The 12,738-nt window shown below is 38.5% G+C and overlaps 1 protein-coding gene across 3 annotated transcripts in view; it reads left to right on the top strand.

Moving 5' to 3' along the window:
- Positions 1–12,738, top strand: part of sema5ba (sema domain, seven thrombospondin repeats (type 1 and type 1-like), transmembrane domain (TM) and short cytoplasmic domain, (semaphorin) 5Ba) — a 153,082-nt gene that overhangs the window by 106,053 nt on the left and 34,291 nt on the right. For 2 of the 3 annotated variants that reach the window (XM_087803436.1, XM_087803439.1), the window contains exons 10-12: positions 8,228–8,363; positions 9,503–9,710; positions 9,790–9,997. In XM_087803436.1, coding sequence (XP_087659562.1) covers positions 8,228–8,363; positions 9,503–9,710; positions 9,790–9,997 — 552 coding nt within the window. The remainder of the gene's footprint in view (positions 1–8,227; positions 8,364–9,502; positions 9,711–9,789; positions 9,998–12,738) is intronic. The other variant, XM_087803437.1, reaches the window with a different exon arrangement.

Below are 12,738 nucleotides of genomic sequence, written 5' to 3'. Positions count from 1 at the left end.
GCCTATTTTCTAACTCGACCTGACCTTTATTTTTAAAGTGAGTCTCATAATACAGAATGAGATACGAGCTTTCGTTCAAATAATACTAGAAAGAAAGTGTGTTGTGCAACTATATACTTTTACATTGATAAATTATGCAAATAAAGACCTTATATTGTCCAAATATATCAATTTAAACTATGTCCACGAAAGGGAAAATATTTAATCACATAACAGTATACATCATTAATATATCACATTTATAATTTAAAACTACTGTGGTTTCCTAAACAAAGTTCTTTCCTCACTCCATTCCTACCTCTAAATAGGAGTTCTCTTTATATACGTTTCAATACTGGTGCATTTTTTGGTTGTTTGTTTCATCTACACATCTACACCAGAGAGTAGGATTGTGTTTTTACTGTTGCGTAGCTATTTTAGTTCCGGTTGTGCTTTTTTTTTTTTTTTGTATTATTTTATTTTTGATTTTTCAGAGAACGAGACAAAACATACAAACAAAAAAAAAACAAAAAAAAGAACAAACAAAACAGAAACCCGATCACCCCACCCCCCTCAAACAAAAAAAAAAAAAAAAAAAAGAAAGAAAGAAAGAAACAGCACCTACAAAACAATATTTGGCAATCCAGTCAAACACTTACACATTGTACACAAAAGAAAAATAGAACATTTCAGGAGTCCATTCTTTGTGCCGAGATATAGTCCAAGAAAGGCTTCCATATCCGTCGAAACTTGTCCGCTTTTCCTGTCCGTTCATAGCGGATTGCCTCCATACAAAGAGTCTTTGTAAGTTCCATGAGCCACATATGAAAATTAGGAGGCACTTCTTTGTTCCAACACTGAAGAACTACTTTTTTTGCTAAAACCATTCCAAACAAAATTGCCTTTGTCTCAGAATCTTTTAAACGCTCCAGTTGCTGTGAGCAACCCAAAATGGCAGTCCCGGAGTCGGGAGCCAAGTTTCTCCCCAAAACTGCAGAATAAATATGAAATATTTCTTCCCAAAACTTTGCTAGTCTACAACAGGAGAAAAACATGTGAGCCAAAGTTCCCACTGATTGTTTGCATTTGACGCATATTGGTGATGTGGATGGATAAAAGGAGTGTAGTTTTTCTCTGGAGTAATGAAGTCTGTGTATGACCTTGAATTGTATCAATTGGTGTCTGGAATTTATTGAACAAGTGTAGATTTTATTAAGAGATTTGGACCACATTTCTTCAGTCAATTCTGTTCCCAAGTCATTTTCCCACAAGACCCTCTGACGGTCAGTAGGTGGAGCCACGTAAGTATCAAAAAACTTCACAAACAGAGAAACTAATCGCTTGCTTCCAGGTTTAGTTGATACGAATGATTCAAGCTGATCAAGGGGGGAGTAAACCTCATAATTTGGGATGTTAATTTTAACAAAGTTCCTTACTTGTAGATAGCGAAAGAAATGTGACGTAGGAAGAGAAAATTTCTGCTGTAGTTGGGCAAATGATGCAAAAACATTGTCAATATACAAGTCTGCAACAGAAATAAGTCCCTTTTTCATCCAGGCTATGAAAACCGAATCGAGTTTTGAGGGGGTGAATAAATGATTATAACAAATTGGGGCCAAACTAGAAGTTTCTGGTACATTAAATACTTTTTTTATTTGTTTCCAGATCTTCACAGAGTTTTTTACTATAAAACTAAGATTTCTCTCAATTTTCGGTTTGCCTTCTTTAGTGTGTAGTAGTGCTGGGAGAGAGGTACCATTAATATCCTGTTCGATGGCAACCCAAGATGGTGTTGTGTCCTTAGGTTCCCCAGGGAATGCATTATTCCAATAGATGAGAGCGTGAGCGTTAGCTGCCCAGTAGTAATGTTGAAACCAAGGGAGAGCCAAACCTCCTAATTCTTTTGACTTACAAATATGTTTCTTACTAATCCGATGTGCTTTATAACCCCAAATAAAAGGCATTATGATTGAATCTAAAGTTTTGAAAAAGGTCTTTGTCAGAAATATTGGAATATTTTGAAAAATATATAAAAATCTGGGCAGTGTAATCATCTTAATGGCATTTACTCTACCGACCATTGACATTGGAAGTGTTCGCCAATACTCAATATTTCTTTGGAGTTGATGGATTAATTTAAGGTAATTTAAATTATACAAAGAATCTGGTTGTTTATCAACTATGGTTCCCATATATTTTATTTGATCAGTTATCTTCACGGGGAGATGACTCAAAAACAGCGGATCTATCCCATTTCCCAAAGGCATTAATTCACTTTTTTGCCAGTTTACAGTGTATCCGGACAAATTACCAGCTCTTTCAATTATATTAAGTAAGACAGGGATAGAGTCTTCACTTTGCTCCAGAAATAAGATAATGTCGTCCGCATACAGAGCGATGTGGTGGTCAACTTTACCGAGGTGTATAGGAATAATATTTTGGCTGTTTCTGATGGCAATCGCAAGCGGCTCTATACACAAAGCAAAGAGTAGAGGGCTAAGTGGGCATCCCTGGCGAACCCCACGCTGAAGGTTGAAAGAAGAAGATCGGTCAGAGTTAGTAATAATTGTAGCAGTTGGTGACAAATAAAGCATCTCCACCCAGGAAACAAAACTATTACCAAGGCCAAATTTTTTCAGGGTTAATAGCATGTATTTCCATTCTACTTGGTCAAAAGCTTTTTGTGCATCAAGTGCAAGAATGGCAGCCTTGGAATCTTTGCTCCATTTATTATATACAATATTTAACAATCTGCGCACGTTAAAAAAAGAATGTCTTCGGGGAATAAAACCAGTCTGATCAGGGTGTATTATCATTGATATGTGTTCATTTAATCTAGTAGCTAAAACTTTTGTCAATATTTTAAGGTCACAGTTTAAAAGAGCTATAGGTCTATATGATGATGGGTCAGTTTCTGGTTTCTCTTTTTTTAACAACAATGAAATATTTGCATCATATAACGAACCGGGCAGTCTTTTATTCCTGATGGACTCTCTAAACATTCTAAGCAATAAAGGAGCCACCTGATCAGCATATGCTTTATAAAACTCTATGCAGTATCCATCTGGTCCACTTGACTTCCCATTTGGGAATTCTTTGATGGCATTCAAGACCTCTTGTAGTGATATATCAGCATTTAGTTTTTCTTGGGCTTTGTCATCTAATTGCGGAAATGGAATTGAACTGAGAAAGCCATTAATTTCGGTCTCAGTTGTTTCAGTATGAGACGTGTACAATTCTGAGTAAAAATTTTTGAAACAATCATTTATTTTTTGATGATCGGTCAAAATCTCTCCTTCTGGAGACAGAATTTGATGTATGGCTCTGCTGGCTTGGATTCCTCTCAGTTGTCGAGCAAGTAACGATGTAGGTTTATCCCCGAGTTCAAAGTGTTTATGTTTTATCTTGAGAAGAAGTCTGTTAACTTGGTTGGTAAGAATTGTATTATATTCATGCCTCAACCTAACAATATTTTTAAGTGTAGTTTCAGATAGATTTTCCCTATACTGTGTTTCAGCTTCAGAAATCTCTTTGTCAATTTCAACTAGTCTGACAGCTCTTTTCTTTTTCTGCATAGATTCATAAGATATCACTGTACCTCGGATTACTACCTTAAAAGTTTCCCATAATATCGAATCAGAAACATCTCCCCTATCGTTCAATTTAATAAATTCCTTGATCTCTTCAGAACATCTATTTGAGAATTCTTCATTATTAAGTAAGCTTGGATTCAGTCGCCAATTATAATACCCTCTCTTCCTTCCAAAATCAATGTTTATAATGACTGGGCAATTTTAAAAATTAAACTCAAATGAAAAAAAAATATTTATACAGTGTACGAAAATATGATGGGTTAGGTTTTAACTAACATGGAGTTTCATGCGAGTGTCCCATGACACACTAAACTACTTAAAGCAGTGGTTTAGAGACAGTTTTTCATATAACGTAGTAGTATAGATCATTTCCCACCAGAAGACAAAACCAGAAACATACACTGCAAGAGTTTTATCTTGTTGAGTTAAGTGTCACATGCAGTATTTGGCAACTCTGCAACAGACAAGCCATGCCATTGCAGTTACACCGTCTAAAACTGGGAGGAACAAGAAACTTTAATTCAAATAATACATATTATTATTCAAATAGGTGCCTGCTGGTAAATAAACATTGTATTCATTACATCTGAGTCTGACTTTGTGCAAGATTTTTCCTCCTCCTGCATGATTTAGTTTGACATCTTCAAACTAGATGAATAAGGACGTACACAAAACATCCCTCAAACAAAATCCTGATCCCACAAATCTAGCATTTGATTTCCTGGCTTTATTGACTTATTTGCTTTCATATATTCAATCAGAAGGTCATCGTAAAGAGACCAAGGTCATCTCAAAATGCACTTAAGCATCTGAATTAAATCATGAATCTCTCAATTTCAGCGAGCTGTGCACTTCCTTCCAGCAGCTTCCACTTGTTGTTCTTCGTGTTGCTGACTCAGCCTCTTCTATATGTGACTGTTTCAGGCCAAGGCTGGTACTCACACGCTGATATTGTTCTGCATTATAAAACTATGTATGGATAATCCCAGCAGTCGTGGTTCAATTTCAGATGCCTGCAGCGACGCTGCTCTGCTGAGTGGGCTTTTTAGTTTTTTTGCTGTGCTGCACGTATGAGGGGAAAATGTGTGAGTTAATGTAGCACTTCCTTTTTTTATAAACCCACGTAAAATGAGGTTAGAGATGTTAGCCAAAAACCTGAGCTAAGAGTGTAGATACACTTCACTTGGTTTTGGCGAATACTTTTCTCAGGAAAAGGATGTGCTTCAAACTATTGTCTCTTCTATTATGTCTCTACAAAAGGCACAAGTGCTCCCTCCAATCCTATTGATGATTGAATAATTCAACAGATACAAGGGAAACTGCTGCTTTTTAATGCTAAATGTTTCAACCACTTTTCTGTACCACTGCTCAGGGTCGGGCCACAAAACTAAAACTTTAAACTCAACATCGATAAGCAGGAAGATATTCAATACTTCATGGCATAACAACATTTTTAATAACATAAAAAAGAAACACACCTCAATAATTAAAAAAAAAAGGGTATGACCAAAGGAGACGTGGAATTCAGTCTACTGAATGCACTTCTAGCAAGTAAATATCCCAAAATATCGACATGAGGGTGAGTAGAAAATGAGTAAAGTCTGAATTTTTGGTGAACTATTATTTCAAGCAGCACGGGTAGAGTAAGCTGTAAATTAATAGGTTTAGTTGCGGGTCGATAGAGGACAGCACATTAGCGGGTAAAAAGGCTGCTAGTAAGGACTGCGCTATCGCAATATAAATACCATGACAAATTGATTTTGTCTCCAGATTAAGCGTTTAAGTATCATACTTTTGACAACCCAACTACTGCTACCAGCACTAACTTTTACCGATCATTTTATTCATTTTACATTTACTATTAAATTCTCTAATTTTACTTCTACTTACTGTATAAAGCTTTGCCTTATTTTATACAACCGGGGTATCTGATTTGTCGGATGGATAAACACTGATTTAAAAAGCGTAATGCTGAACAAGGACAGAGGGGAAAAGTTATGAGACCAAGAGGGTGAAACTGGGTCGAGTATAAATGAAATATTCAGGAAGGACAAAAGCTGGTGCAGTATTCTAGTTACATCAACATCAACTACAGGGAGGAATATCCTTTAAAGAAAGCTAATAAGGTAATTATGGCGAGTTAAAAATCTGGCAGCCTGGTGGAAGAAGACACATTTTATTCTGATGAATAGCGTACGGATGCTTCCACACACCTGTGTCTACCTCAGCTTTTTTATTTAGCATAAGCTATTTTAAATAAAGGTTGTTGTTGTTTTTTGCCTTTTTCAGATGAAAGTAAAAGTAAAGCAACAGAATTGAAAATGCTGCAATTTTTAATGTATTCTTTACTATGTATCAATTATCTTCTATGTGATCTTAACTATGTAAATTTGAAATCTCAACGTGTCATTAAAGGGGTCTTATTATTCTCATTTAGATTAGTTTGTGTCTTTTCCCAAAAATAAATATACAGTACATCTTTGGGAGGAAATAGTCTGTCCTATTTAGAATGAAAATAATCAATATTTGCACTATTTTAAAGTTGTGTCCCTTGTTGGCATTTGTCATCGCTATTCGCTATAGCCAAAAAATAAACGTCTCCCATCTACATGTAATACCATTGTCTGAACCACTTTTCTAAAACTCTTGACAGAGAAGATTATACAGGGGAAATACCCAGAGGTGAAGTGAGTGACGAAATATTAATTGGGTATAAATACACTGATAATAGTTGCAGGTTTATTTCAGATCATCTCTGACAGTTATTTTGGTTTGTCTATTCATTCACGACTGCTACAAACAATTGTACGTCAATTTCTCAGGAATTATTTAATGATTTCTCGATCTGACACAAGGAGTGTTGCATCGTGACTGTTGATGAAGTTATTCTAAATTGGGCACACTTTATCCTTTTATCACTCATTAAAGAAAGTGTGGCTTCAGCTGAATACATCTAAGGGTACAGTGTAACTCAATCCACTATGAGTGGACTGTTTCTGAGTATACATGGTCTTTATGTTTATGTTCAAGTAGATTTCACAAGCACTTACAGTCTTTTTAGTATCAGTGATGAAAAGTACAATTGCAATAATGACTATTCATCTGGGTTTCTCCTATAAATGCTTAGTAAACAAATGTCAGAATAAATGTCCAAATAAAAGATACAACTGTTCCTGGTATTTGTCCCTTAGCTGTTTATTTATTGATTATCTGCTTGGGTTTGTTAGCAATTGGCGGCGTGTTTTCTCTAGTCGTTCGCCTTGTGACATCTCGCTGTGGTGGAGATGAATGCCTCGGTGGAGAAGCTCGTCTTCAAATGAAAGTGATCACCAAGGCGGCAGCGCTAAAAGAGCAGATGTGGAATAACTGTTGGATCTATGTCGCTGGCTTTAGCGCCCGCAAATGGCTGTGATACATCTCCAAACTGGTTTGAAGACTCCCTACAGTGTTTCCCCTCAAACCAGAGTTTATTCTGGAGAGAAAGTGGAACTGTAAAGCGACCACAGACCCACACACTCGAAGTGAAAGCACTACGTTTCTTGCTGAGTTATTGCTCCTCGTTTGCTCGTGGCTTTTCCAACAGAAGAGGTTTGGCTTCCAAGTCTAACCACATCCTTGAGTCTGTTCACACGTCCTCATTCTAGCTGTCAGTGGCCTATTTACTAAAGTGCAGAGGGAGTCTGAAGGCTGCTCTCATTAGCCGCCGCTGCCGAGGAGTCACTGAGCCAGCTGTTCGGTCCTCCAGTTGTTTAGTCACAGCTCATTTGGAGCTAAAAAGCACTTGCAGGATACTGTCGGATATCACTTAACAAATTAGCTGTTTTCCTCCAGGTCTTGAAAGTGTAGTCTTCCAAAACATCATGGCGGCATGCTAGCAGCACTCAGACTGATGTATTGCTATCATTAGTTACGAAGCAGTCAAGGAGAATCCTGAGGATGTGAAATTCAAGAATTGGATGGTTTTAGGCACACACTGTGTTGCGAAAATGATTACATTTGTATTTGGAATCACTACAACTGATGGTACAGGAGCCCCATGCCATATTTATTCTTGCCATCTCGCACGCAAACTCCTTTTTAATGAGCTCAGCCTGATCTGGACTTTCAACTCAAGGGCACTGGAAGGTTGACAGCAGTTCATTTAAAGTGAAGCAACTTTTACTTTGACTTGTCTTCCTGATTGAGCTATTTATCAACATCCCACACCCGTGCTGTGCTGAGAGATGGCGCCGCTCACAGCAAAGCAAACAGTGAACAGTAGAGGAAGAGGAAAAGCTCATTACCTGCAGCAAATCAGCAAACTCAGGTGAAACAACCTGACTCTCTGCCAGGTTAAACGGGTTTACTGGACTACTGGGCAGGTGTGTTTGCATATCATCCGCAGCCTGGCCTTCTTTATCCTCAGCTCAACATTGTTCACTGCACTGTCCTGATAGTGTGTTAGCCTGCGGCCAAAGCAACAAACCTGCAGTTTATCTCTCTCCATTAGCAAGCCGCAAACAATCATTACACAGCCGGATGCTAGTATATTTTTGCCAATATTTTTGTCTAAATGTAACTTTATGTCTGCTTTCCCCCCCTCTCCCTCTCTCTCCAAACACTTTCCTTTTCTTGTTTTTTTTTTACCTTGTTTCCCCTCCATATCTGTATAAAAGCAACAGTATAGCAGCATCTGCAGTGTGTGCGTTCAACCTCAGCGCCATCACTCAGGCCTTCAACGGGCCCTTCCGCTCGCAGGAGAATCCTCGCTCCACTTGGCTCCCCACACCCAACCCCATCCACAACTTCCAGGTCAGACATCACTCATTCTGTCCCCTTTTATTGGAGACTGTCATATCGAGATTCTGAAGGGTTGCTACATATTACGTGTTCATCTTTTGAATAGTAAAATGTAGTTTCAGATAACTATAAACCCACTTTAAGATGTATTATTCATATCTATTCTGTGTATTGTTCACATGACAAAGTGCAAAATGAATTTAATTGTTCATTTCAGATAGCATCAATTTTATTATTTTTTTGTGCATTTATATTTAGTGTAGATTTCTAAGACAGTATCTAAGTATCTAAGACAAGATTGCAGCTACTAAAATATACCAAAAATCATTTTAATTTTCCCATCATGTTTTACAAACAAATTCGTTCTGCTCACGCTTCATGAAAGAGACCCAATGTGGTCAAAACCCCATTAGGTGAGGTGAGTCTGCTTATCTTGATGCAAGATGGCGTCAATCACATGTTTGTGAGGAACCATTGGGACTAGTCAATCAAAAATGTGAAGGAAATAAGATTCTTCGCAGAAGCTCCAGTGCACATCTTAAGACTACCTTGGTGAAGCAAAATGAAGCGATTGAACCTGAATTTACACGCTTCGAATGGTCAGATTAAAATGTGAAACACCATAAAAAGAATCACAGATGGGTAGCTGTGAATTTTAAATAATTTAAGACGTGTTTTCCAACTACATTGATCAATATTTAACTCTTGGTCGTCCTCCAGAGATCCCTGTTGAAGAAATAAACATTTTTGGAAAACACCAGAAGCAAAATCATTTGAGGTAATTTCGAACAAGGTTTGCTGCCTTCAAAATTTAGAATCTTATTGAGTGACATTTATCACAAATATTATTGGATCTAAAAGTCCATTTAAAACTAGAGCAATGTGTCAAACTCAGACCCAGGGCCAACTCGTGCCCAGCATGATATTTTAAGTGTCCTGCAGGAGTTTTAAACACCTATTCTATAATAGTGTAATGTTCACAAAAAACTAAATCACACTGCATACTAATATCATGAACTTTGATACATTCAAAGAAGAAAAAAAAAGCATAATATAAATGATTATCACATTTGGGGCTTTGGACAGTTCACTTGTTTCAGAAACTATCCATTTCCTATCATTTCAATTTTTTTCCTCTTGTCTTGTGACAGTGTGGGACGATAGATGATGACGGCCCTAACGAAGGTTTGACTGAACGCAGTCTTCAGGATGCTCAACGACTCTACTTGATGAATGACGTGGTCCAGCCCGAGTCCGTGGATCCACTTGTCATGCAGGATGACGTTCGCTTTTCCAACCTGGTGGTAGATATTGTTCAAGGCATGGACACACTCTACCATGTCATGTACATCAGCACAGGTTAGAAAATACTCTTTAAGAACTTTACAAAGCGCAGCTGGTTCTAATGATGTGGCACTATTTTTTTTCCCACACTAAGAATATGGCACCATACTTAAGGCACTAGCTACACCCAATAAAAACCTGCAAGGGTGTTACCTGGAGGAGATGGAACTCTTCCCATCTGGAGTACGAGAACCGATCCTGAGTCTGCAGATCCTGCACAGTGACAGGTCCCTGTTTGTTGGACTTAACAACCGAGTCCTGAAGGTTCCCCTGGAAAGATGCTCAACCTACACCACTGAGACGTGAGTACTTATGGACCATGCAATATAAGATTTGTGGAATAAGTATTACATCACTTTTGTCAATCACTCAACCCAAGTGAGGTACACAAGTATTTTAGAAGTCTTGACGTGTTCACCAGAAGCAGCAGACATTGTGAGAGAGATAATTGTGTCTTTGCTATTCCTCAACACACAACTTAACCCTCACCAATCTTAGTGCGTCTGTGACCTTTATTACCAGATCTTTTCTTTATTTAGACATGGGGAGGATTTTCGATTCCTGTAGCTCCAGATCTGATGATAACAGGACACGTCAAGCTGAGGGTTGCATATCAAGTTGGGTGTTGCTGATGTGCTAGGCTTGTTTGTTCTCAGCAGAGGGGAATTAAGGTCAAAAAAGGGTATCTACCAAAACAGTGCTTAAGATACAGATTTCCGTTAATTAACTAGTAATTCTAACACGTGTTTATAGTCCAGCAGAAGTAATTGCCTGTCCTAAACTTCCAGAGCAGACAAATGACTGTGGCAGTATCGGAGCAAATAAATGTGCTGCGCCTTAATGAAGTGTTCTGTTTAACACGGGAGGGTGTGGGGAGACGTACATTTGAAGTGACAAAAAGCTTCACTACCAATCAGAATCTCTTCAAAGTCAACTTCTTGTTAGCACGAAAATAGGCTGTTATATTCTCGCTGTGTTTTTTGTGCGAAGGTGACAGTCTGCTGTGATTTAGTGTGGGTTGGTGCTCGAACATGATGAGTCAACGTTCTGTTTCTGCAAAATTCCAACTAATAGAGAGAGGTGGGTGGGAAACACAAGATGAAAGGATAAGAGGAATAAGGTCTTTCTCAGATATTATAGGGACTACATTCACAGGAAATCTGTTGAGGTATCTGGAAAAACAGAGGTGTGAAGTTTTTTTTTTATTTTAGCAATTATATTTTAGAGCTTTAAAGGTATGACTTCATACACAGAAGCCTGGAAATAATTGCTCAAAAAATAAAGGGAACAATAAAATAACACATCCTAGATATTAATGATTACAATATATTCTTATTAAATACTTTGTTCTTTAAAAATGTGCTGACAATAAAAAGCACAAAACAAGTCACAGTGGTGTGTATGGCCTCCACGTGCCTGTATGAACTCCCTACAACACCATGCTCCTGATGAGGTGGTGGAGGTTTCTCCAGATGGAACTCCTCCCGGACCTAGACTTAAGCATCTACCAACACCTGGACAGTCTGTGGTGCAACAGCGAGACATGATGTCCCAGATGTGGTCAATTGGATTAAGGTCTGGGGAACGGGTGGGCTGGTCCATAGCATCTATGCCTTCTTACTGCAGGTCTAGCAATTTCTTGCATCAGGAGGAACACAAGGCCAACCGCACTAGCCTATGGTCTCACAAAGAGTTTGAGGATCTCATCTCGCTCCCTAATGGAAGTCAGGCTATATTTGGAGAGCACAAATAGGGCTGTGCAAAGAAATGCCACCCCACACCTATTCGGACCAACTGCCAAACCAATCTCGCTGGAGGATGTGGTAGGCAACAGAACCTTCTCTGCTGCATCTCCAGACTTGTGGCTTGCTAGAGGTCATTGTAGGGTTCTCACAGAGCTCCACCTGTTCCTCCTAGCACAAAGGCAAAGGTAGTGGTCCTGTTTTTATGTTGTTGTATTAAAAGCACAATTTTGTTTTTAAATGCTCCATCTTGCCTTATCTTATGATTAACAGTTTTGAAACTTAAATGTTTGACCAATGTTGAGTTTGGCGGTTATGGTCAACAATATTTTACCTCCATAAAAACCAAGTGTTTTTATTAGATATTTTCTAATGTAATGCCTTTATTAAGAGATAGTTCTGTTCAAAAAGACACATACTGATGAGTAAAATAGAGGTCAAGAATCTATTTAAGAGACACGTAAATCAAAACTCCACAGAAAAGTCACAAATTAAAAACCAAACCAAACCAAATCTTGTCAGAAAAGCTGACATTACGCAGACACAGGTTAGCTTGGTTCCTAATGCTGCAAACAGAATTCGCAGCCAATTTATTTGTAACATCAGCAAACAGCCAGTCTTATTCCCTCTTGCAAAGACTAAATGATATATTTGAGCTAGCTCATCTATCCTATGTTTGATCCAAGCAGTTATGATAAAGACGAATCAGCAAAAAGTGAGCTGGAGAATTGATGGATAGACTACAGGTGGACAAGGTTAAAGGTTGTGCGCATTGTGCGAAAATGCTGATTTTTCGCTTAGAACAGCAGAACCTGTTGAGTTGATGCTCTATGGAAAATGCAATTAAGTTGATGGTTGCTGAATGTAGAGCATTGCTCTTTTATTGATCCAAACTGGCCGCAGCTTTACCACACATCTCCAGCCAACATGCTGCTGAGCTACTTCAGTCGCCGCTCATTCGTTTCTGCAGCCATTTGCTTTCTGTGCGTGCGTGCTCGTGTGTTTGTGAGCGAGGTTGTCCTCTATTTCTGTAATTATATTTGACCTGGCCAATTGGCACCCCCGGCTAATAGCACCACAGTGTCCTCCGCTGGGCAGCTATCTCTCCATCTCTCGCTCTCACTGAAGTGATTTACTTTGGCTTCAGCGCTATCTTCACTGCAGTGTTGCATCCATCAGCACTTTCCTGAGCTGGTCCGAGCCAAATCTGTTACACACACTCCTATAATCATTCTAGTTTAACTGTAGATGGGTGAGTAAGTAATGCTGCCGTCATGTCTGCCTACATATATAGTGCATTG

This window comes from Callionymus lyra, chromosome 12, assembly GCF_982586985.1.
Source record: "Callionymus lyra chromosome 12, fCalLyr1.hap1.1, whole genome shotgun sequence".
Classification (NCBI taxonomy): Eukaryota; Metazoa; Chordata; class Actinopteri; order Syngnathiformes; family Callionymidae; genus Callionymus; species Callionymus lyra.
Note: the sequence above shows the minus strand (reverse complement) of the source record. Positions and strands in the feature narration are given on the sequence as shown.